Source organism: Gadus macrocephalus, chromosome 8, assembly GCF_031168955.1.
Source record: "Gadus macrocephalus chromosome 8, ASM3116895v1".
In the NCBI taxonomy this organism is placed as follows: domain Eukaryota; kingdom Metazoa; phylum Chordata; class Actinopteri; order Gadiformes; family Gadidae; genus Gadus; species Gadus macrocephalus.
The window spans coordinates 2,794,667-2,821,499 of NC_082389.1; the positions used below are offsets into that span (position 1 = coordinate 2,794,667).

The following is a 26,833-nucleotide window of genomic DNA, read 5'->3' on the forward strand; positions in this document are numbered from 1 at the left end:
AACTCCCTTTCTGAATCCTCTCTCTCGCTCTCTCTCTCTGTCCCTCCCTCTCTCTCTTTCTCTCTCGTACCGTTTTGTGGAGCACGTTAATTGTCTGAGAACACTCCCATTCAGAATGCATTGGTTTACACTTCGTTCTGTGTAGCACGAAAAAAGTCGGACTTTCGTGCTCTGGAACACGCTTCAATAGATTAACGTTCGTGCGCATGAGCACGAAATCGCGTGATACCGGGTTGGGTTGCCAGGCTTGTTGTGATGTGGCTCCGTACTAGTTTCTCGAAACACCTCATGATGACTGGTGTAAGGGCCACCGGGCGGTAGTCGTTGAGGCTGCTGACAGTTGTCTTTTTTAGTAGAGGAATGATTGTGGAGGACTTCAGGCAGGGTGGGATCTTGCACTGGGACGGGGACTGGTTGAATATATCAGTGAAGATATCAGCCTGTTGGTCAGCGCAGCCTCTCAGCACTCTCCCCGTCACAGCATCCGGTCCAGCAGCTTTCCTAGGATTCACTGCCCGTAGTGTGCGCCTCACCTCATGTGCCTGCACTGTGAAGATGTCGTTGCTGGGGGCTGGTGGATGTGATGGAGCCACCTCCAGTGACTCAGCCTCGAAGCGAGCAAAGAGGCAGTTTAGTTCCTCAGATAGCGAGGCATCACCGTTGGTTGCTGTGAGGCTGCTGGACTTGTAGTTTGTGATGTGTTGGACCCCCTGCCACACCTGCCCTGAGTTGTTGCTGCTGAAGTGGTCCTCAATCTTCCTCTTGAGGACCAATCTTCCTCTATATGCTGTCTTGGCCTCCCTGATGCCTCTCTTCAGGCAGGTTCTGGCCACGCTGTAATGTACCACATCTCCAGACCTGAAGGCGGTGTCCCTCTCCTTCAGCAGGGTCTGGACGTCTTTTGTCATCCAGGGTTTTTGGTTTTGATACACCCGGATGCGCCTGTCCACAGTGACAGTGTCAACAACACAATGCTTGATGTAGCAGAGTACGGTGGAGGTGTACTCTTCCAAGTCCTGATTTTTGAAAATGGCCCAGTTGGAATTTCCAAAACAGTCCTGCAGCTGCTGTGCGGCATCATCAGGCCAGGTTTGAACAGTCCGTGTTACTGGGGGGGGGGGGGGGGGGGGGGTTTCCTAATTGTGGTGTATGCTGGAATCAGAAGCAGGGACATGTGATCAGATGTTCCCAGGTGAGGTAGCTGTTTAGTCTTGTAACCATGCTTGATATTTGAGTAGGCTTTGTCCAGAGTGTTTCCTCCCCTGGTAGCACAGTTTATGTGCTGATGGAATTTGGGAAGCACTACTTTCAGATCAGCATGATTAAAGTCGCCTGCTATGAGATGCACTGCCTCTGGATGAGTGTTTTGCTGAAGGCTAATGGCGTTGTACAGCTGACTGAGGGCAGAGTTCGCATTTGCATTCGGTGCTATGTAAATAACCGTAACCATGACAACAGTAAACTCCTGTGGAAGATACTTGGGCCTGCATTTGATGGTCAAATACTCCAAGTCAGGGGAGCACTGGCTATCGATGGTAGTAACGTTGGTGCACCAATCGTTGTTCACATAAATGCATAAACCCCATCCTCTGTTCTTACCGGAGTCGCTATTTCTGTCGTTCCACGGAGCGCCCGGCGTCCTTGCGATACATTCCGGTATGCCGTTGGAGTGAATAAAGTCCTTATTTATGGCCTGTTCGGCCCGAAATCCGATGCTGATTAGATCCTGACGACTGTAGACAGGATTTGCCCAGCTGACGTTACAATTATTTTTTTTTAAATTTAATAAATCTAATTTATGTACAAAAACACTAAGAAAAAGCACCGAAAAGCAGAGCTCAAACCCGCTGCGTCTAGACGCGCCGCCATAGCAACGCTATCATGAGTATTGTTGTAAAGTTATGAGTTTATACTTTCCCTGGAATATTCTAATGTTCTTACACTGCAGTTGAAAAAATTTAAATAAGAAGCCTAACTGTTGCAGTTAATAATCACAGTTCATAAGAGTTAAAGATAAGCATTGAAAAATGAAGTGTGTTGTCGAAATAAATGTTTTACATTCTTATTTTAAGAAAGGGAGATGTAATGATATCAACATCAGTTATTAGACTGTCACGCAGAGCATGCACAGTTGGACTGGCGCACTGCATGTTTATGTCAGTTCCGGGTTCAGAATGCGACAAGGGGAGTTAATGTTACCTGGTGTTTGCTTCATGAATATAAAGGCCTTCTCTTCAGGGTGCACTCACACTAGGCCATCTGGCCGTGGCTGTTTTCACACCTTGCTCAAACCGTGCTCAAATCTGCCAGTGTGAGTGTGGCCAGTCTGGCCAGGCTGCTACGGTACGGGCCGCCACGGTACAGATGCTAACGAGCCGACACGCGCACGCGCACACGCACGGCTACGCAACCTGAGCTGGATGACGTATAGTCCATGCGACGATCATGGACATAATAAAGGCGACGAGCCTTCTTTCCCATTAAACGGTAAACATGGCGTCAAGCTGTTCAACTGTTGGTTCACGTTGGTCCCATATGCCCCTTTCACACCGCCGCAAAATCGGGGCCGGTTCCGGGCCAGTTCGGAGCTAGGGCCAGGGCTTTGGTTTCACACCACCAAAGAACCGGCTCCGGCCCCTAAAAACCGGTTCAACTCTGGCCCCACTTTTGAGCTGGGCTAGAACTAGAACCGCTTTTACGCCGGGGGCAGGGGGCGGAGTTTTCCGTACCTTCAGAAACACGAAGACCAACGAAGACCGGCATTTTTTAAAACACCGAAGTAAACAATGGACGTGAATCCGTGTATGGTTCTTTTTTGTTTTTTCTGATTTTGTTTTAAATCGGAGTATTCAAAGAACGAACCATACACGGATTGAATCGACCTTCAACGCGTCAACGCGCCAACGCAGCTAGATGAGTCCATGTCCATGCAAGTGAACGGAGCGTTCCCTCTTCGTCATAACTATCAAACCAAACATCCTTCACATTCACCGAGCGAACATTATGAAAGTAAAATCCACATTTCTCGCTAAAAATGTTTCCATAAACGCATTTAATGGCGTAACTATGTTACTATTTCCACCCAGAATAAAGAAAGATGTTGGCCGTATGCTTCTGTCCAAGCTCACTAGCGGAGACGTTTGCAGTGACGTCATGACGTTGCTCACGCCGGCTCCATGGCTGGCTCTGGCCGGTGTGAAACCAACTGGTTCTTAAGTGGGATAAGGCTGGAACCTGTTTGGAACTGGCCCTAGCACCAGCCCGGAACTGGCTCTTGGTTCTTTTTGGTGTGAAAGCAGCAATAGAGAAGTCAAGTGTCTGTTAGCCATTTGGGCAGCCGATGATATTCAGGCACTGTAAGAGATGACCCACATCCATGCAGCGGACGCTTGGTGATGACGTGTTACGACGTGATGACGTATGTACAAGAGCATACCGTGGCCAGGCCACAGTTTCGACGGCCAACGGCCACGGCCAGATGGCCTAGTGTGAGTGGCGTGCACCCTCAAGCTACTTACGGTGTGTTTATTAAAGAACCCAACTAAACATTACACCGGACGAGCCCCCATTTATGTTACGACCCGGCTCGTTTTAAGAGCAGTAACACGTGACTGGGATGATAAATTAAATGGATAGGTGACAATGGACAGATTCAGGTCAAAATACTGGGGTTAATTGACTGAAGAGAATGCACATGCATACGGAATTATAACAAAGGGATGCTACACAGCTCAACAAAAACACTGGCTGAAACCACTTAATCGCCAGGCAATTCCATGATATAAACACTCTAATACCCTAAACAACCACAAAAGGTAGGCACCAATAAAGAGGCGGACTGTGGACACACACGCTATTTATGTGCAGCTGGTGTTGGGCAAAATAACCTGCTGAGTACATCACATGTACATTACAAATATAGCTAACTCCTACCCTAGCCTGATGAGCACATCACATGGCAGGCACATTACAATATAGTCAACTCTTGCTCTAACCCAACGAACACATAACACAAACATGATAATATAGTCAGGTCAAGGCCGGAGCCGAAGGCCCCATTTCCCAACCAGGCAAATGGTAGACACTCAGACAATGCATCAGTCATCCTCAAGAACGGGAGAGCCACATTAATTTATCACACAGGAGACACTTCGAGGAGCTCTCCCCCGTTAGGAGGAACACAAGAGATACACATGCATATACTAGGGCCTGAGAGCCAAGGTCAAGCAAAAACACACAGAACCACACACACCTCAAACGCACACACCTCATCGAGAGGAGGATACAGCATAAGACTGTATCACACAGGGACTCTTGATCTTCTTCTGAAGCAGACCTTCCACGGAGGCGAAGCTCTGGACGAACCATCAGCGCTGATTAGGGACTTAGACATATTCGATCTCTCACGCTTTATGACTCTGTGTAACCGTTGCCACTTTACTTAATAAATCCAAGGTCCTCGTGCCGACAGACTTTATTACCTCTCCGTCTCATTTCATCTGGTCCAGTAACTAGACAGACCGTTTTTCCCCTCACTGGCTTGATTTGCATACAGGAAAAGCAGGGTGGCAAGACAATACATTGAATGGAAAACAAAGCTTATATTGGACTCTCTCTCTCTCTCTCTCTCTCTCTCTCTCTCTCTCTCTCTCTCTCTCTCTCTCTCTCTCTCTCTCTCTCTCTCTCTCTCTCTCGTTTTTTTTTTAATACGTTTTATATTCTTATTAAATGCATGGTTTGTTGTATTCTTTATCAATAGATTATGAATGTAGATGTTATGGCAAGTCATGATGAATTATTTTTAGGTTTGGGTCCCAGGAGACCCCAAACGTCTCTTTTGGGTCTCGAAGAGAAAAGGTTTGGAACCCCTGTATTAGAAGGAAAAGAACAAAGACTCTGAAACAATATTTACTGAAGTATCATCACCATGACGCATGCCTTTTACCTAAAAGAGAATTAACGATTAATACAATGATCAGTGTTGTCTTTAAGCATTTTAATTTGAATATTGCCCATTGTATATTCTAAAATATTCTAAAAATATTCCAGCGTCATGAACTAGGCTGATATACTTAGACCTTCATTTATTGAGGCGGAAATTATCACAAGAAAGGGGTAAGAACTCCAAGGTGCTTCTGGGTGGGGGGAAACCAGAGCATACCCCCCCCCCCCCCCCCTCCTGGGTGTAGCCCTCCCAGCTCAGCTTTAAGAGGCGCGGGTAGAAAGACGGAGCTGACATCTTCCTGCTCTCAGGAGACGCAGCCGGGACAGCCAAGGTAGGACAGAAACATTCTCTGATCAGTTATATTGACACCTAATACAATAAAGTTGTTGTGGTGCTGATTTTTCTTTGCACCCGTTTGGAACGTTATCGAATGGACGTAGGCCTAATCAGTGGTAATCAGCCCCAAAACTAACATTAGAAATGTGGACCGTAAATGTTGTGGATTTCACTTCATGTTTCATTGTGATTTATGTTATAACCAGTGTGATATTTAACACTGTGTTTATCATTAGGTCTAACCGAAGCTGCTCTTATCTCTGTGTTGAAGGCTGAACCTGGACCTGGGCCTGACCGATACAACCAGGTGCGTTCACTTCCTTTTATTACGGTCCTAATGCCTTGTGTGGCTTCGAGTGTGGCACTTGCCTTCCTTTCACTTTGTATTGAATCCAGGGGCGATTCAAGGTTCTGAATTTTGGGGGGGCTCAACCCTAGGAAGCCGCAGGGGTATATGAGGTATATTAAGTCCTGTCCAAGATTTCCTTTGTGTAAGTTTCACTCAAAAATAACCATATTTCCCCCCTTTTTTTTATTTACACTGTTACTGAAACACATTGGTACAACATGTACTAGATTAATAATATGAGAAACATAACAGTATTTCAGGAGCAATAAACTACGTTGTCTCACTTTCAGCGACCCATACATTTTTATAAAACTTCTGATGCAAAAAAATCTTGTTCTGATGCAAAAAAGGGTGCTCATTTTCAGTTAAAACAAAATCGTTGGGATTATTTGATCAACTGTGGGCGTTTTCCTAACAACGTGAGCTAATCAACAAGTACAACATGTTCTAGACCAGTGGTTCTCAATTATTTTCTGTCATTCCCACCTTAGGAGACAGATATTTTTTCGCATCCTCCCTGAATTGAAATAGCCTACTATTGAGAACCTGCTAATTTTTATTGATTTAGATTAATAAAATTAGCGGAGATAACATCTGCAACAACTTAAAACAATTTCCAAGTTCAGTTTATTTACTGAATTTGTAACATTTAAACAACACTGCTAAGTCTGTGTGAATCTCAAAACAGAGAAACAAGAGCAAATGATTCACCGGGGTATGCATTTAATTAAAAATATTTTTAAACAGTAAAAATTGGTCCCTTGTCAGCTTCATCAGCTTATTCCCTTTCGAAAAAAATATTATATGTTCATCTTTGAAGCATGAATAAAGACACCAAGTCCCTCTGTCATGACTTTGTACGATCAAAATTCTTGTAAAACTTCTGACCCTTGGTATTATGTTTATTTCAAATAAAATAAGCAACTTATTAAAATAAATAAATAAGACACTAAGTCCCGTCTGCCACTCGCGCCCCACCCCCCCCCCCCCCCCCCCCCCCGACACTTTTTATAAGCTGAGGGCGTTTTCATGAGCCTCATAGTATTAGAACAAGTGTTGTACTTGTTGATTAGCTCAAGTTGTTATGGCAATGAATATGCCCTCTGCTGATAAAATAATGCCAGCGTTTTTTTTCAAGTGAAAATTAGCACCCATGTCATATTTTTCTGCTCATTGCACCTTATCATGCTGCGCAGCATTGCAAGCTCCAGCCGACTAAAACATGAAGCAATTCAAGAGGAGGCATAGATAGAATCGCCTTGTGGTCAACTGTCATTTAATAGTCATCGGACAGATTATGTCAAGGTTTTAAAATGATTATTATTATTATTATTAGCTGGTCATGTTATATCACAGTTGGAAATCGTGGATTTTCTAATAAAGACTAGCAAGCCTTTTTGACAGACAAAACAGCAGAAACTATGTTAAGTTTGCTTGTACAGCCTTTTTGGTTTTGTCAAACAGGAGACGCCCACCCACCAATCAGAGGGTAGAGATTCCTGCAGGGAGGTTGCGCTCGATTTCACTAGCCCAGTTGTGCCTGTTCATTAGTGTACAGGATCCATTCTCTCATTGCTTGTGTAAAAAAAAAGCTAGAATATTAGATTTGAGGACGAAATGATAGGATGGGCCAAGTCAAGTTTTGGGTGGGCTTGAGCCCACCCAAAAAAGGTCTTGCTTCGCCACTGATTGAACCGTCTGACAACCGTCTCAACCAATATATGTTTTTTTCTTGAATACATTTATAATTAAAAATATTTACAGTAGCTACCAAAAACTAATAATATTCAGAAACCCCTCTCGTACTCATTAGTTCTGTCCAGTGAGGTCTTTACGCAACATCATGGTTGACGCAGACAGCGAATGGCTGTTTCGTGCACCATCAGATAGCAGCCTCATCTAGCAATGGCTAAACAGCTCTCTTTGAGTCACTTATGATGACATAATCAACTTTTTGCAACTCGAAACCTACGAGACTCCGCCTTGTGTAGAAGCTCCGGCAAGACTGGGTTTTTGTATGCGCCCGCCATGGCATTATTGCTGTTTCTGAAGGTTTTTTCTGAATATTAATTCATTCGATTAGTTTGATCCATTTATATTCATGTAGGCCTATGGGCAGTGGTGGTTAGAGTACTGAAAATCTATACTCAAGTAAAAATAAACTTACTTCCTTCAAAATCTACTTTAGTAAAAGTAAATATTCCAATTGGAAAACCTGCTTGAGTAAGAGTAAAAAAGTACTTTGTTTTAAAGTTACTCAAATTACTTTACATTTTTGTATTGGAGTGCTTGGATCAGTGAAAAAGACATAACGTGTTAGAATCAGTAGCGTGCGGTGCCCCTTCCTTTCGGTGGGGCAGAAACTGCTGGCGTATCACCACACCCACAATTTATATATATTTTTAACATGTATACTTTGAGCTACATTAAAACATGTTAACTAAACTAATTGTGAGTAAGAATTAAAAATAAACTAATACCCTAATGTTACTGCACGCTGTTGAAGTGCCATCCGCAACACTCGTCATATGATGTCCCTTATAGGGAAGTTATTTCTTCCATATTTTATTTTAACAACAGGCTTAACAGGCAGTGCATTGCAAATAGATGAAAAGTAGAAATACAAGTCATCAATCAAGCAGACCTTCGATTTGGAACTTGGCCCGACGATGTGTGCAAATCTCTCAATAACAACACTTTGGAAATCAGATATTTCTCAATAACAGCTGTTTAAATCAGGTATGAAATCAGGTATGCAATTTGAGTACCTGCTGAAATAAATAAATAAATAGGCTTCAATGCCGAAAGATACAGGCGGAGTAATTCGATTTTAAACAACAACAGTCCTAGAATATGACCATGGGGCAGACTACTTTACGACCATATGGGCGTCTTATAGCGCTGATTGCAATTCTTATTGCAGCCTGCAGGGTTATGCGAGAAACATAGGAGGGACGCGGTCGTTGAGCTCCGCCGCCCCACATTGCATGACACGTTAAACTCAACTAGAATCGCCACCATCAATTTGATATCAACAGACCAAAAATAGTCGGAAAGCCTACAGAAACTACTGATAGTTAAGGTGACAATCACATTATTAAAAATAAACTTGGAGCAATGATTTACTGAGGAACTATTTTTTTTGGGAGCATGCTTTTTGCCGCCGCCCCACCTGCCCATATGGATGGCACGCGGCTGGTTATAATGCGTGAGTGAGTGAGGGAGAGAAAGAGATGCACTCCTAAAACATTTCTTCACAAGTTGTACAACAAAAGCAATATGTACAACAACAAATTTAATTTAATTTCAAACAAATTTGCATTAAGCTCTGTGCATGTGACAAAAGGCAAGAGCATTGTAGGAACACAACCAATTTTAATGAAGGCACAATGGAAAATGGAATTGAGTATAGAGTAGAATTCTAAATCAAATATTTACTTGAGCAAGAGTAAAATTACAGACTTAAAAAAGGAACGTGAAAAGTACTCGTTACCCGAAAAATTTACTTTTTTACTCATTTGCGTTACTTGTAATGCGTTACTACCCACCACTGCCGGTTGTGGTCACCATATAACGTTAGCTATGCAGTGTTGGATTTGTGTTTTTATTTTGTTATTATCCTACATCTGCCATTACATGAGTATAAGACTCCGCCTTGTGTTTTTTATTAGAAACACTTGATGCCGGAACCTATTGTCTGTTGATACTTATTAACAGTAACTATGAACTGTTATTGTATTGCTGTGACCTAAAATTAATGAAGTATCTAATTTCTAATCCTGTGCTCTCAACATACGTTGCTATGGAGAATATACTGTTTTTCTGGTAAATCACGCACTCAGCCATCTCTAATGGGTGTACTAATCTCTACTGAATTGATGCAAAGATAACACATTTATTGTCAAGAATACAAACATGCATGATCATTTATAGTTTAATGATGGAAGTTCAGCACCAGTGTACATAGTTGAAGATGAAGATGAAATGCTGGGTGAAACTTGGCATATCGTTAGGCCATAGGAGGGTTCACTTTCGTGATGGGCAAATGAAGCTATGGTGAAGCACTGAACCACTTAAGTAGCCTGGTCCTACCCGACCATCGTACTTAATTTCATTTGTGCAGAAGGTCTGCCCAATTGACAAACGTTCACTCAGTTGGAGGCGGGTGTCTGTTGGAGTTTTAAAATGATTGGATCTGCCCAGTGCCACTCTGGATCTGCCATAACCAATCGCATAGCGTTTGGTTGTGACGTATGTCATGCGACGGGACCGGCTCCTTCACCACTAACGGAGCCAGCTGGAAAATCTAACTTTTCCCAAACCCATTGGGGAGAAGCGCAACAACATCATGGCCACCAACAAAACTCAGCAAAGCTTGTTCTTGCTCCGGCTTTAATTGATCGATATTTGGCAGCGATCCCACAACAGACCGAATAGCTTCTCTCGTATCCTTCTCCATTGTCTTCCTGGTCTTCCTCTGACTACAACTGAAACTGGCGCGCGACCTCGACGTCATCGTTCTCAGCCACTCCCTCTGTTCGCTGATTGGACCACCAAAAATCTGGCTTCAAAGGAACCAAAGCATGTGAAGCAGACCCAGTACTGAATTGAAATGAAAATTAAGCGGAAGTAGGAAGGTGGGCGGTGCCAGGCTACCACTTAAGCACATTGTTTAGGAAATGGGTTCATTAATTGAAGCTTCAGTAACAGTGAACTCTCCTGGTGAAGAGCCATGGCTGCAACTAAATTAGCCCGGCTAGAGAGTGGCCATGAGGCTTTAAGACAGTGACATAAATTTGGTGTGTGTGTTTGAGAGATTTGGTGCACACACACACACACACACACACACACACACACACACACACGCACGCACACACACACACGCACGCACACACACACACACACACACACACACACACACAGGGATGTCAAATAAAGATTAATGAATTTGTGTATTGTGTTATTGGGGAGGGAGTGCTTGGGGACAATTAGGATTTGCTTGGAAAATATGGCACAAGTTGGGTGTAACCAGGGGATATGGGATAGGGAATACTCAAAGATTTTGATTTAGGAACATTATATTTTCAACACTTTTTGGACTGAGCCTGTTTCTTTTCTTGCTCACAACTTCTCCACATTTGGAGAACACTCGTTCAGAAGGAACAGATAAGGCCGGCGTACATAAAAATTGTTGCGCCAGTTTGAAGAGATGAGGGTACACATTTTTGTGATTGATCCAGTACACCAGTGGCTCCTCGGATCTTTCCAGCGGTGGATCGGTCATGTACCGCTGCACCTCCACTGTAGCATCCACTGTGGCATTTCTGGACAATCTTGCTTCAGAAGCATTTCTGTCCAGTGTTTCCCAAAGGTTAATATCTGAAAGAGAAACATGACAGTAATCAGTACTAGACGGTTTCATTTTTTATATCCCTTTTTACTTTTCACAACATTACCTGTAGTTGATTGAATTTCTACATTTGCTGGAGCTGGTTGAGATGATGTGGAGATGGAGGGCTCTTCCTCATGAGTGACAGGTGGTGTGTTTCTTATTAATAATTGTGAACATTGAAAAGTGAGTCGTTTTACTGCTGCTTGTGCATTTGATTGATTGTAAAAACCATTTGCTTTGAATCTAGGATCGAGCAGAGTGCAATGGGTCAGTGCGGTTTGTTTTTTCTCTATACTGTCAAATCTGTTTTGCATCATAGTGATCATGGTCTCCCCCAGTTGTTTGGCTGTGGTGTGACTTGCTTTCCCCATTGAATCAAACAAGTACAGCAGGGGTCACCAACCTATTGGAACCTGAGAGCTACTTCATGGGCACAGAGTCATACGAAGGGCACCCGGTTCTATACACTCTTCTGAAATAGCAAATTTGCTCAGTTTGCCTTTAGTTATATATTAATATTAATGATTAATGATACTCATCTATGTGAATACATGTTAATTAATTAAGTCATGTTAATGATTTCTCACAATAATTATCATCAATGACTTAAAAAAGGTGGAATAGAGTTGTTCAAGAGTTGTTTACATGAGGCGCCTGCGGGCGCCTCATGTGGTCCTTGCGGGCGCCATGGGGCACTGTGTTGGTGACCCCTGAAGTATAGCATGAGCATTTTGATCATTGGGATGATCTTTGACCAAAAGACTCTCTTCTCCTCAGAGAGTTCTACCGTTGCCTGGTAGAAGGGGGCAAGCAATTTCAGGCATGCAGAGATGGTGTCATAGTCCTCAGAGGACAGAGGTCTCACGTCAGTTCTAAGGGTTGCAAGAGCTGCCCTCACTGCCTGTCTCTCCTCAAAAAGGCACTGAAGCATGTGAAAAGTGCTATTCCAACAGTCCACCTCCTGAATAAGCTTACGGACTGGACCCTGCATCTGCTGCTGCACTTCTCTGAGCTTCTCTTTTGCTGTGGTGCTGGTCTTAAAATATGTCACTACCTTCCGTGACCTTGATCTGATGTCTGCCAGGCCAGGAGTTGCATCCAGCCTCTTTTTTACAACTAAATTTAGAGCATGTGCAAAGCAAACCACATGGCGAATATTTAAATTTCTCACAGAGGCAATCATATTGGCTCCAGCATCAGTAACAATGGAGGTGACTTTGCCTTCAATGCCCCATTGCTCCATGAGCGACCTCTTTGCAGCTGAGATTTTATCAGCAGTATGAGACACAGGGAAAGGCAGCACTCCCAAAAGAACTGTGGCCAGCTTTGCAGAGTCATCCACATAATGGAAGGTGACTGCTAGATATGCGTCCATATTAATGGAGGTCCACATATCAGCAGTCAGGCTAACAGCTTCAACACTCTGCATGACAGCCCTGGCCTTGGTCTTCTCCTCCTCATACTTCTGGACCACCATGTTCTTAAGAGCCCATCTGGATGGCAGAGTGTAGGTAGGATCCAGCAAAGCCACAAAGTTCTTAAAACCGTTGTCGTCCACGATGGAAAAAGGATGCAGGTCTTTTAAAATCAAGTTTACAAGAGCCTCATCGATCTCTTGCTTGCGGTCCACTAAAACAAATAAATAAAGACACACAAATAATATTAACAAAATAAATTAAAGATTTATGTAAAATTGCAGGCCTATGATTCATGGAATGAAGTAATACATTGCGATAGAGTGTGTCTAATAATAAAACACCTTACCATGACTTGTGTTCCCCTGATTTACAGCAGCTCTATGCTTTGCGGTGAAGTGTCTATTCATGGATGCTGTATTTCCATGGTAGTTCAGTTCAGCAGAACATACAAAGCACCGTACCTGCAGAGATATTTTTTTCATTATTATTTGTAAATAAAAGCATTTAGAGTCTTCAAAGCTATGGCTAAATGGCTACACTAATCATAGGCCTATAATTAGTTAGTTCCATAGATACTTTTTTTCTATAGGCTTACTGATTGTTAAAGTTCTATAACTCTACTTTTCCTACATAAATCTACATATTTAACAGCCAGCGCACCTTATCAGGAGCGATCAGAATAAAGTGTTCCCACATGTCAGAACGACCTCTCTTCCTTGATGCTTCCATAATTATGATACAGCAATACGAATGTAATGACTCATAGTATGAGATCGGCTACTACGAAGCAAACGCAATGTTGTGCATTCAAGTTTTTATGCTTTGAAGGCGCTAGACAATGATATTAATTCAGACTCGAAACGAGGCGGTGCCAGTTCCGCGAACCACTCAAGCAGTTGCTGTTTCGGACGTCATATGTCACGTGATTTTTCTGTAACAAAGCAACCTTCGAAGCAGTGGTTTTATGGTTTGTGTAGTTATGGTATGAAGCACGTATCGGCGCTTCAGTGTCAGACTGCCATCACTAGTTCACTTGCAGCATTGGGCCATAGTGATTCAATGAATATAGGCATCAGTAACAATTGCAATATTAATTTGGCAATTATAAGTGTATAGCTCGTGTAGTTGGGGCCGGCTGCCCATTATCTGCTTTAGTGAGTAGACGTGAATGGGGTGAGGACAATTGTGATTCAGGATTATTTGCTACTGATAAGTCCACAGGCCTACGGTATCCTCCAGGAGGAGCGGTGACATCGTTAGCCTTCTACTCGATTAACAAAAAACGGAATATGTAACTATATATTCCAATTTAAATTTGTATGTTTTGAAATTGACAATGGAACTGATAAGCCTTACACAGACTGTGGATTTCACTTCATATTTCATTGTGATTTATGTTATAACCAGTGTGATATTTAACACTGAGCATTTCATTAGGTCTAACCGGAGCTGGTCTTATCTCTGTGTTGATGGCTGAACCTGGAACTCGGCCAGACGCGTCAAAGGGGTGGGACAAAAGTTAAGCGTTTTGCAGCGCGCGATCGGACAATCGACCTTCAGTTAGCCCTTACGGACTCGTGGTGAATTTAATTTCCTGTTTTTTCTCTCTCTCTCTCTCTCTCTCTCTCTCTCTCTCTCTCTCTCTCTCTCTCTCTCTCTCTCTCTCTCTCTCTCTCTCTCTCTCTCTCTCTCTCTCTCTCTCTCTCTCTCTCTCTACCCCCTTTCTTGACAGTCTCACACATGTCCGTCTACTTCTAATGAGCACGACCATGTGCTCATTAAATATGAGGTCATTTTTCCTACAATGAGGGAAGCCATGCATCTAAATGACACCCTAAATGGATTCCAAACTAATTATGGGAAAGCTTCAAACTAATTACATTTTCAACCAAAAAACACAAATCGTACAAAAGTCAAATTAGTATGTAATTGCTCTACACGAATTGGGCTTCATTCCATCACAGATATTGTTAAAACACAATACAAGCAAACTAAGGCCCCGTCCACACGAAGCCGATTTCATGGCGAAACCGCAAAGGTCTTGTACGGTTCGGCCTTCCGTCCACACGAAGCCGGCGAATCCGCTGACCGAAACCGCAAACTTCTGAAACCACCCTCGGAGGTGGTTTCAAATCTACCCGGTTTCGTTTTGGATTTGTGTGGACGCCTGAAACCGACTGAAACCGTAAACCATGACGTCATCGCCCCACCCCTCGACCCTCTAGCCAATGACTGTTAAGCCCGCGGAGTCTCACCCTTTATGCGCATGCTCGCCTCTTCTTACTATTTATTTTTGTAGCAGAAGCGGCGCCCCTTATGGGCCTGGAATGTGTACTACAGCGTTTCTACAGATCTACCCGGTTTCGCTTGACTCCGTCTTTACGGAGATACTCCGAAACCGGATGGATCGAAACCGTAGCGGTTTCGGCTTCGTGTGGACGGGGCCTTAGTAAGCTTCACGTCGGACACCCATATATCAGCTTAGTTTAAATGTGTAATAATCATCAGCATGGCAGATGTAGTTCTGTAGTACGCTGGTGTCATATGGGTTGGGAGGGCAGGGCTCTCCATCCTTATGTCTCAACATCATATTTATCATGCAATTTCCATACGTAAAAATTTCCATAGTTCCATACGTAATTTTAAATTAAATTCAGTATTTTGATAAATATACCTTTCTGTAATTATAGTGGAAGGAATATAATGATTTTTATGGCATCCAATTCAAAAGTAAATGACGCTACAGGATAACACAGTACAGACATCAACATGGACACTTACATTTATATTACATTAAAGCAAAAAATGATTTCACCCCCAGCCACAGTGTGTGGTCAAACATGGGAAATTCACTTATCACAGCAGCCCATGGAATTTAAAATGATGCAATAATGAAAGAGAAAAATTATAGTATGTCCAGCATACATAAAAAATCCCACAGTGATTAAAATTACATGCCATTGGGGCATAGATGAACACGCCTAAGGGTTACACATCAATTCAGGCTAAAAGTTCCTTCAATACAGAATCAATTAAAAAAATATTATTAAAGTGTGTGTGTGTGTGTGTGTGTGTTTTCAGATGAACATGGACAGTTATGAGACCGTAGTGCTGGCAGCACTTGGCCGGCCCTTCAGTCTGGGGATGCTCTACGACTGTCGCGACGACTCACTGATCCCCGGTAAATAAATACAAGTCCCGAGTTTAACAGACACCAGACACAAGATCTCTTATAGTCGTTATTTTAACTTATAATTGATTTGTGTTTTGGCTGAAATCAATTGATCTGGCCAAATGTCATTATGGATGTCATTATTAGGTGAGTGCTGCAAGCAGCGCTCAACTATTGTTCTTAAAGGTGCCATGATATTTGCTTATTTTATGGATGCTTTAATATAGGTATTAGTGGGCCACTAACACAGTATTCAAAGACATTCCCGAAATTCAGCCGTGGTGCAGAGTTACAGCCACTCCGAGCCAGTCGCACATTGAGTTTCCCTCAAATGCGCTGTTTGCTCTCTGTAGCTATGATGCAAATGAGGAGGAGCGAGGCGGGTCAAGGAGGAGGGTGGGAGTGTGGCCCTGAGCAGCTTGCAGACACGGTACCATGCGCTCTGTTTACAGTGGATGCATCGAAATGGCGAGGCGCACACAGCCGTTAGCCATGTTCTGTAAATATTGTACAACACACGGGAGTCCTGGAGCTCTATATCTAAATAATATCATATAATGCATAGATATATATATCATATAATACATATTATCGTGGCCAAAAGTAGGGATGCACCGATCCGGTTTTTTCACCTCCAATACCGATACCGATATCTGAGGTTTAGTATCGGCCGATACCGATCCGATATAGAAAAACAGCGCGAAATTATGGCTACAAACTGTAAGTTTCATTGAGGGGAAAAGACTGGGATCATGAGACTTGAATTTTTGGAGGTGGTTTATAAGGTTTGTGGTATTAAAGCTAGAAGGTTTAGTACCACCCCTCGGGACATTTACTTTGCATATGTTGCATGTAGCCGTGGAGCTTGCTGGCTTAGGTAAAGTGAAATAGCTCCAGATAGCAGATCCTTTTGCTCGCTCCATTTTGCAATCACTGTAGGCTCCGCACGGCGTGTTGCTTGTTTATGACGTCACTCACAGCGCACAGCATAGAAACTGAATAGATCAGCCAATAGATAGATAGATACACTTTTATTAATCCCGTGAGAACATTTTCGTGGGAAATTCAATTATCAAAGCAGCAAGGTAGTAGGAATAGGATTCAAGTATGTATAAGTTCAAGTATGTGTAAATTTTATTTTATTTTTTTTAAATATGGATCGGCCCATTTGTCACTGATACCCAATCTAGAAATGTCTTCAATATCGGTACCGATACCGATACAAATATCGGATCGGTGCATCCCTAGCCAAAAGCTGTGTGCGCCTCCAGACGATATTATGAATCACAAACGACTTCGTCGGGTTCTCCAACGTCTCTGGTTCTTCCACTTCCACATCAATCTGAAGTAGACTGAACCGCGCGCTGCCTGCTGCCGGCTGCCCGCTGCCGGGCGGTGGTGCTTCGCGGCGGTGGTGCCTCGCGGCAACCGGCAGCATGTCGCAGTTCATGTACTTCAGGGAGTCAAAGCCAAAGTTCCTTTCCCCCAATTCCTTCTCAACCATGGCTGACATAACCCCCACTACAGTCTTGTTGTGGAAATACATGAGACGTCAAAGAATAGGGCCATATGAAATCCGTTTTATTCTTTTCCAAATTCCGTTTTATTTATTTCTAAATTACGTTTTTTCCGTTTCAATTTTCATTAATTCCATTTTTACACTTAAAATCATCAGAACGAGTGTCAAATAAGTGCGAACGAATAAAATGTAATCAGATAGAAGACTACATTTATTAAAACATCACAACATTCCACTGTTTTTAGTGCTTCAAATAAAAACATGACATAAATATTCAAGTGCTTATAAACTATTTTTTTATAAACTCAAATTGTTGTTTGAAGGGGCGTGCCCTGGCTACGGCGTTCATTGTTTTTCATATGTATTTTGGACTTCAAGTGGTCATCGCACGTATCTTTGCGTTTCCAATCGATAGTATGTTGACATATTCTACAAAACACCTGAGTGATAGAAGTGTTTTGGATATTGTTCGGCTCTGAATTTGGGGTTAGAACCGAATTACGGGCGCTTCAACTTCTTCGGCTTCTTGTTAGGAGCGGGACCTATTGTTTGCGTGGTGGACCGGGGATTTTTTTTTAACATTGTTGTGCGAGTGACTGCTAAACATTCAGTGACGTTAATGTCACCTGTGTTGTTTCCCTTTTCCCTCGAAACTGAATTTCACCAAAATAATGGCGAATTCCGCTGCATTCCGCTGCATATTGTAAATGTGACGTCTGATGTGCCTTGTCCCTGTTGCATGTTATGTGTGCTGAAGAACAGGAACCTGCTGGAAATCAGTTATTTTACTAAGAAAGGCCCGTTTTAAATTGTAACTTTGTTACTTTTAATACTTTCCTACTTAATAAAATAAAAAAAATAAAATAAAAAAAATAAAAAAATTATCAGTTGATTCCGTTTTTATTGTCAAATTCCGTGATTCCGTCCGCGTTTTCGTTATCGCGGATTTCATAGGGCCCTAAAAGAACCGTCAAGAAACCCTTGCTTTACAGTGTGTGTATTCACACACACACACACACACATGTGGAGCTCGCACGGTCGTGTCTCATTGGCAGGCCAAATTCTCTGGGCGGGCCAGGCAGAGTAAGGGGAGGAGCTTAGATGCTATGTGACGAACATATGAAACCACATTCCAAATCAGCTCGCTTGAGCCTCCGTTTTTTCAAAGGCGAGCAGAACACCTAGTAATCTTTTTACACCGAACGCAAGTTTTAGCCACTGGGGGCAGGCTAGGGGAACTCATATTTATGTTAGAAAACCTCATAAAGTGAGATTTTCATGCCATGGCACCTTTAAGGCCCTGACACACTAACCAGATTATCGGTCGCACAGGATGCTGACAAAGATGATATGGCCCAAATTTCTGTTTAATTAGGTCCACAAGACAATCAGAGCTCACAATTATCCATTAACTCTATATTATGGCTATATAATACATTGTATATCATGGTATATCATGTTTATTATTATAGTATGGTTTGTATTGGCCTTACAGATTAGTAACAATTTATTAGAGATCCTAGGATATCAATATAATTGTTCAAATAAATTGTAAACAATAAAAAGGTCAGAGACAACTTTTACACTATTCTCATGTTAATGTTACGGTTCCCAGGATTGGGTACCACGGCAACAATAAAGAAATCTGTAACATGCAGAAAATGATAAGAAGCAATGAAGACACGACTGCTCAGTTCGTCATCCAAGTTGCGTCTCTATTCAAATTCACAAATAAAATTCTCTGAGTGTCTCTTGTTCAGTCTTCAACTGTTTAAGTGCATCACATACTAACCACATCGTACATCCTATTCTAATTCACATTCATGTCATATCTCACGTACATTCAATATTCTCCATTAGTCCACTTACCTCTACTTGAGCACACGATAATCCTTAAATTGCGCGGCATGCCCGCAAGGCAATACACAAGGCGAATAATGAACCCATAATCGGCGGGACCTGCCATTTTGCGCCTTCCGGTATTCACCCCTGACATTGTACTCAACGGCGGTATTTTAAAGTCTCTTAATTTCGCTAGAAACACAACAAAACATGACCCGAACTTCTTTAACAGTTATACATATAAAGCAAAGCTTTAGAAGGTTGAGATTTCATAGCTTAAACCAACTACTGACCTGTAATATACAGAAAATGGTAAGAAGCAATGAAAACACGACTGATGAGGACGCGGGCGCAACCGCTCAGTGTCTCCCACAGACCAAGGACCAATGTGTGGGGGCGACACAGCACGGCGACGCGGCCGTCAGTGAGTGTGCATGTAACTCTGCGTTTACATGCGGACACATCTGATCCGCATAGATGTGGAAGAACAGCTCAATCGGAATAGAAAAGTATAATCTATATACGCCTCAATCGGTTCGGAATAGAATTCTATGCGGAATATGAGAGGTGGTGTAGTCTGCTATAAAAAAAAATTAAATGTATTATAAACACTTGTTCCGATTAGTTTGGGGTTTAACTTGGAGCAGCTGCAGTAGTTCGCAATTGGCCCACTCCGTCTGTACTTTAATGCACACCGAACTTTACCGCTGTCAATCAAATTGGATTTATTGCCTGATTCACGTCTTTGTTATTATCACTCCGTAGTGCTATGCAGAGATGAATGGACGGAACGATTTTTAGATTACCAAATCGCGTTATACAAAAAAAAAAAGAAAAAAAAAAAAAAAAAAGGACACAATCAATTCGTGGCGTTCGATGTTGATTCTGTGGCGCCGCGCCACACAATGGTCTATGTATGGGAAACACTGCGCTTAGGTGTCAACAGTTCCACCTGGGTGCTGCTTACATTTTAAGTTCCTCTCATACATTTGGAGGAATAAATTAATGTACTGGTCTCATACATTTATAAAAATCATTTGGAGCCCTTAAATTCAAAGAAAATTACCCTTTGCTAATATAAATAGAAATAAACAGTTTTGAGAGTACCACACTAAGAAATGTATCCATCACAGTATTTTAAGACACTTTCGATAAAATGTTTACCAAATGGCAAATGTTTATGATATAATGTTATTTAAATGAATGAGTCTAATCATAATCCATGGTATGAAGGGGGATGAAACCATACATACAGAAACATTTATTATAATAACCAGATGAAATACCAACTCTCTTCCAGATTCAATACATGGGATTTTGTCAGACTCTAGGGTGTAAGTTCAAGCAGTTATGTGTTCAGAATATAGACCAGCCTATATCATCCCACAGCATGACCATTCCACCTACATTTGTTTTTATTTAACCTTTTCTTTTAGCCAGATATAACGCATTGACATTTAACTTTCTTTTCTTTCTTTTTTTTTTTCTTTTTTTTGGTTTGAGGTTGACCTTACAGCTTTCATTTGAAAATCATTTACTTTCAGTAGGAAACCATACGCCGATATATAAAGGAAATGTATACGTTGTTTATGTATTTCTCTGAGCAAGGATTCTGATATGTTTTCTCTTGGTCTTCTTCTGCAGCTCTGAAACTTTGGGACCGGGAAGACTTAGAGAAAAAAGCAGATGAAAGACCCCAACCCAACAGTGAATTTGACGTACTTGCATCCGACTCCATCGAAGACAAATCTTCTGCATTGAATGTTAAAGGTTCACTGCAAGCCAGTTTTCTGTGTGGACTGGTTGATTTAGAAGGCTCTGCTAAATTTCTCTCAGATTCTAAGCGTTCCATGAATCAGGCTAGGGTGGTAATACATTACAAAACCACCACCAAATTCAAAGAGCTGTCAATGAATCACATTGGCAGAGGTAATGTGAAACATCCATATGTGTTTCAGTCGGGACAAGCAACACACGTAGTGACAGGAATCCTTTATGGGGCACAAGCCTTCTTTGTGTTCGACCGTGAGTTGTCACAAAAGGAAGATCGGCAAGACATTGAGGAAAATCTAAAGGTGCTGATCCAGAAGATACCCAAATTGAAGATAGATGGCAAAGGTTCTCTAAACATGGCAGGCAAGGACAAGGTAAATGTTGACAAGTTTAACTGCAAGTTCTATGGGGACTTTAACTTTGAGAAACCACCTGTGTCTTTTCAGGACGCAATAGAAGTCTATCAAAGCCTACCTAAGCTGTTGGGAACCAACGAAGAGAACGCAGTGCCTCTGAAGGTCTGGTTAATGCCACTGAAGGCTTTACATTCTGCTGCTGATCAACTGGTTAGGCAGATAAGTGATAGATTAGTCAGGGATGCTCAGAATGTCCTGGAGGACCTCAACGAGCTGGAAAGGAGATGCAATGATGTAGAAAGTTGCACAACAACCAAGCAATTCCCACAGATTAGCAAGAAGGTGAAAGCTTTCAAAGAACTTATTTTTCGGCATAAAGTTCAATTCCAGAATATTATGGCAAGGAAACTCCCATTGATCCGAGGAGGAGGAGAGGAGGAAAGTGTTCTCACAGAGATCCTGAAAAAAATACATTCCTCTCCCTTCAATAGTGTTGAACTGAATGAGTGGATGGATTGTAAAGACAAAGAAATCAAAATCATCAGCTCTCTGATTGACAAAATGCCCAACATGATAATCGTTGCGTCCAGTCACAACTCTCTGCAGAGTGAGATCCACAGTGGAGATGTCAGACATACAGTGTGCTTTGTCTTTACCTCCCTGGAAGGCCCAGAGCCTTACCTTTCAGCTCTGTCAAACTACTTGGATGAAACCCAACCAGACGACGTGCCATTTGCTTTCGATGTGGAAAAGGAACAATGGTTCTCCTCAAATGTAATGTACGAGAAAATGCAGCTCTTCAAAGATTTTGCAGAGGCCAACAAAGAGAACAAAAGCATCAGGTTTCTAGCAGGTGCAATAAACGATGATGAGAAGAAAGGTGCAACTCTCCACCTCTACAAGGATGGGTCCTTAGCCAACTACAACTTTGAACCACCTTTGAAGCCAGAGATGAACACGGGTGACATAACCCATAACAGTGTAACACTGAATATTTCCCCACCTCAATTTGGGTTGACAACTGTCACCCACTACACTGTTGAGTTCTGTGTCCATGGAGATGATGTTTGGCATCAACAAATGGAGAGCAAGGCTGGAAATGTCACAGTGTCCGGCTTGAAGATTAATGAAGGGTATCAGTTCAGATGTAGAGCCTGGTGCGCAGTCGGCCTTGGCGCGGCCTGTGAAGATAGCCTTTTGATTAAAACCTTACCATCCAGTCCTCCAGAAAAACTACAAGTGGAATGTTATACTACAGAGTTATCAGTCAGATGGGAGAAACCATCTGACCTTGGACATGGAGTGGAGGCCAAGCAATACATATTAGAACTTGCTGAAACATCTCCAGAAATGAACCCTGAAGAGTGTATATGGAGCAAACTAACATTCACATCCAACGACTCCCTCCTAGTCAAAGTCATTCCAGGGCTGCAGCCTTCAACGCGATACACTGTCCGGGTCAGATGTGACTGTGGAGTTTTTGGCCTTGGCAAAGAGGCATCAGTAGTTGTGTGCACAAAAAAGCTATGTGATAAACTGGCTACATCAATCAAAGCATCGAGCAAGGTAATAGAACATGGTTCTCCTTCAGTTTTCATGTTACCCCTGGAGAAAAACGATATTAGGTTAGATGGATTCCAGAGGTACACATTTGGCGAGGACAGCGTGAGGCCAAATCGCACTCTCATGTTCCTGGGGGCAACAGGTTCGGGGAAGTCAACTCTGATCAATGGAATGATCAACTACATCCTGGGCATAGATTGGGAAGACTCTTTCCGCTTCAAACTTATCGATGAGGACCAATCGAAGTCACAAGCTGAAAGTCAGACTTCCGAAGTAACCACCTACAAAATCAACCACCAAGATGGCTTCCGAGTTCCTTATTCTCTAACCCTTGTTGACACTCCGGGTTTCGGCGACACAAAGGGTATAGTGAGAGACGGGGCGATCACAGAGCAGATCAGGACACTCTTCACCTCGGACAAGGGAGTCCGTGAGATAGATGCAATTTGTTTTGTCACCCAGGCCTCTCAAGCAAGACTAACGCATACACAGAAGTACGTGATAGATTCGGTGCTGTCGATCTTTGGTAAAGACGTGGCAGAGAACATTTGCATGCTGGTCACATTTTCAGACGGTCAGCCGCCTCCTGTTCTCGCAGCGATCAATGCTGCTAATATTCCATGTCCTAAAACAGACAGAGGACTTCCAGTGCACCACAAATTCAACAACTCTGCACTTTTTGCTGAAAATAATTATTTCAGTGACATAGCTGATCAAGGCTCCAAATCATCAAATAATCCCCCCCCCAAAAAGATGGAGGCTAAAAACTTTGATGCAATGTTTTGGGAAATGGGGGCAAGCAGCATGGAAACATTCTTTGCTGCCTTGGGACAAATGACCACCAAGAGCCTGCAGTTAACCAAAGAGGTTCTCAACGAGCGAAAGCAGTTGGAGGTGGCTGTGGAAGGAATCCAGGCCCAGATACGGGCGGGGCTGGCGAAACTAGAAGAGATCCGATCAACCCAACAACAGATCGAAAAGCACACCGCCGACATCAGTTGCAATGAAAACTTTGAATTTGAAGTTGAAATCATTAAGCCTGTCCAAATAGAGCTTACCAAAGAGGGAGAGTTCATCACTAACTGTCAGCAGTGTTCAGTGACCTGCCACTACCCCTGTGCCATAGCAGACGATAAAGAAAAGAGTGGCTGTGCTGCCATGAGTGGTGGGAAATGCACGGTTTGCCCTGGAACATGTTCCTGGGAAGTACATTTCAACCAGAAATACAAGTGGGACTACGTCAAAGAGAAGCAGAAGAAGACGATAAAAGAATTGAAAGAGAAGTATGAAAAAGCCACGGAGGCAAAGATCTCAGTCGAGGAACTGATTGAACACCTGGAAGAGGATGTTGTCATACTGCAGGAAGAGATCATGTCCATGATAAAAAAGTCATCTCACTCTATAGCTCGGCTGAAGGAGATAGCTCTGCGGCCTGACCCGCTGAGCACGCCAGAGTACATCGACCTGCTCATTAAAGGAGAGAAGTTAGAGGGCAAAGAGGGTTACCCGGCACGGATTGAGTCTCTAGAAAAAATTAAAGAAAATGCCCAAATCATGGCCAAGGTTTCAAAAGGAGAGCCGCTAACCAGCACACAGGATCAATACATTAAGGACAGAAAGAAAAGGAAAGAGGGAAAGGGATTTCGGATGGGTGGTTGGTTAAAGAATCTGTTTTGAGTCTGGGGTCCTCCTCAAGGTCTCCTCCTGAGGGAGGCGCGCAGTGGGCAAACTTACCAGATGCCCGAACTTGCATAGGGTTAGGGCTAACAAATGATTTCCACTAGGATGGGCAACACAGTTTTTCTTGGATTAGACACCAAAACATTTCATTTGAAAGAGATGGCATTCGTTTCAAATAGAGATGTGTGATTTTTTTTAATATAACAGCAATTACAAAGCACAGGTCTTCTGTTTTTATAGTTTATAGGAGTATCCTTCTCAGGTGGCCTTTGTTCTCTTCACCTCCTTTCTTCCACTGTAACTCGTTATGTTCAGGTTCGAGCGTATACGTTTTGTCACAACTTTGTACTGATTCTGGACAGAGGCAACCATTTCCCTCTGTATTTTTTTAACAATTTCAGAAAAAGTATACAAATAAAATGCAATTAATTATAGGAGGGTGGATTCTCAAAACTGTACCATCATTAGTAGGCTATAAGAAGTATTGGTTTCGATCCACCTGTCCCTAATTTCCACAGTAGGTATCAGAGCCATTGACATCCTTCTTCTGCTATGTTAACTCATTTTATGCTTGTTCTTTGATATAATAACACAGATGCTGTTGATGTTGAGAAATTATATTGTGATCAATATTTGCTGGGTGTAAATGTGATCATGAATATGTTAGAGGAAATAATAACAGAGGCTGTAAAAATATAATTAACAAAAGTATAATAGCCTGCTATATGTCATCTTACTTTTTCAAAGAAAAAAAATATTAAACGACATTAAAGATCGAAAAACGTCTGTATTTACTCAAGCCTATTTTATTTTTTTTTTATATTAATTCAAGTTGGTTGTGTTGTGAATTTTTGAAAGTAAAGTCTCATAAACTGGATCGGTAAAGAGTTGAACTCCTGAGCCCTGTTTCAGGTAGCTGGTTTTGAGGCAACCCCGAGTTTGTTCGCTCTGAGTTAGTGGAAACTCTGGGTTTTCCGTTTCAGGTAGCAGGTTCAGCGTGCAGCATTCTTCGAAGAAAGTAGTCCAATCCGGATCGCTTTTAACTCACTTTATTTGTCAAAGTATTTTGGTATGGTAACTACGGAGCAAAAGGAGGGGAAGTGTGTCGAACACGTGCTGAGCGTCTCCCAGCTGATCAAAACTCTAACCCGCGAGTCCTGAGCTACCTGAAGATTCTGGTTGTTATGGTCCAGTCCGCGTGGCCTGTGTGAAGTGGGCGTGGCCGGTGTGACGTATTAGCCTCGGCTTCCTCACTTGTCTGAGGTGCTGCCTTCTGTGGATGGAGCAGCTATTTCAGCCTTCAGTAAGGTCCTGCTCCCCTTGTGGCTGTGTATAGTATTTACGGCTTATATGTTTGGTCCTGCTTCCTAGTGGTTATGTGAGCGTAATACAGCTTGTGTGTTTGAATCTGCTTCCTAGAGGCTATGTGGGGGCAGCATATGTTCTTAAAATACGTAACAAGCGCAACCGAGAGTTAGTTGCTGCGGCAACATACGCCGTGGGTCTAACCTGCTCGGGAGGTGGTTAGACCTACTCTGAGTTTGTTGTCTTTAACTGTACGTCCACACCAGAAGCGAATTGAGCGACCAAATCGCCGGAAGTCATTCACTTTCTATGGGCAAGAGTAGGGATGGGAATCGAGAACCGGTTCTTGTTCAGAACCGGTTCCGAGTCAACCGATTCCTTGGAATCGTTAGCAAGCCTGCTTAACGATTCCGCTTATCGGTTCCGGTCGCGGCAAATGCGTCGTGACGTCATACACACGCTGCTTTGATTTGGTTCAGAACGCAGCAAGCATGTCGCCGCCGAGGAAGAATTGCATTGTGCGTTCAAACCAAACGCGACGGGGCGACAAGATCCCATACAAAGTGAACGTAGAGACGCGTATAAGGGCGAGTTTGTCGCGGGAGAAAACCGGCGACAAGTTTTTGTCGTGATGACAGCCAATCAGCGTTCAACAGCGTGATAACTGAGTGACATGTGTAACGTAACAGCCAATCAGCGTTCAGCCATCAAACTCAGTGCAGTGCAGTCCGGGTGAACCGCGGAATGGAGGAGAAAGTGATTGTTGCAGATTGTTGCGACTCCCGGATCTCTATATATAATAGTATATAATATATTATATACTATATTATAATTTTATATATAATATCACGGCCAACAGCTCTGTCGCCTCCGGATGGCCGTAGCGTGGGGAGCTCTCATAGGGATTGGGCTTCTCGGGGTTTGTTTACCGGCATTGCTATGGTTTCCGGTCTTGTGTGTTCCAACGGTTTATTAGGTAGGCCCATCTGATAAATCTCTGTCTAATCAATGCTTCATTTTGTTTATGTCAGTTTAATTTTGTTACAAGTTGAATGCAAATGAGCACTGTTAGAATTCCAAAAGGCACAAACTCTTACTTGGCTGTTTTCAGTCTGTGTTTTTAGTTGTATGGCACATAATGATGGCATTTGGGCTTAAAAAGCGATATATTTTTTCGTCTAGA

The 26,833-nt window shown here is 42.7% G+C and overlaps 3 protein-coding genes across 4 annotated transcripts in view; 2 read left to right on the forward strand and 1 right to left on the reverse strand.

The window, feature by feature from the left end:
* Nucleotides 1–26,833, reverse strand: part of LOC132463690 (uncharacterized) — a 142,960-nt gene that overhangs the window by 46,325 nt on the left and 69,802 nt on the right. The gene's annotated exons all lie outside the window — the stretch shown is intronic.
* Nucleotides 1–26,833, forward strand: part of LOC132463689 (uncharacterized) — a 139,861-nt gene that overhangs the window by 9,352 nt on the left and 103,676 nt on the right. The window lies entirely within an intron of this gene.
* Nucleotides 5,188–24,952, forward strand: LOC132463693 (uncharacterized). Its single transcript, XM_060060004.1, has 4 exons — nucleotides 5,188–5,276; nucleotides 5,518–5,588; nucleotides 15,522–15,621; nucleotides 20,618–24,952. The coding sequence occupies exons 3-4, from the start codon at nucleotides 15,522–15,524 to the stop codon at nucleotides 24,340–24,342; spliced, it is 3,825 nt and encodes a 1,274-aa protein (XP_059915987.1). The 5' UTR covers nucleotides 5,188–5,276; nucleotides 5,518–5,588; the 3' UTR covers nucleotides 24,343–24,952.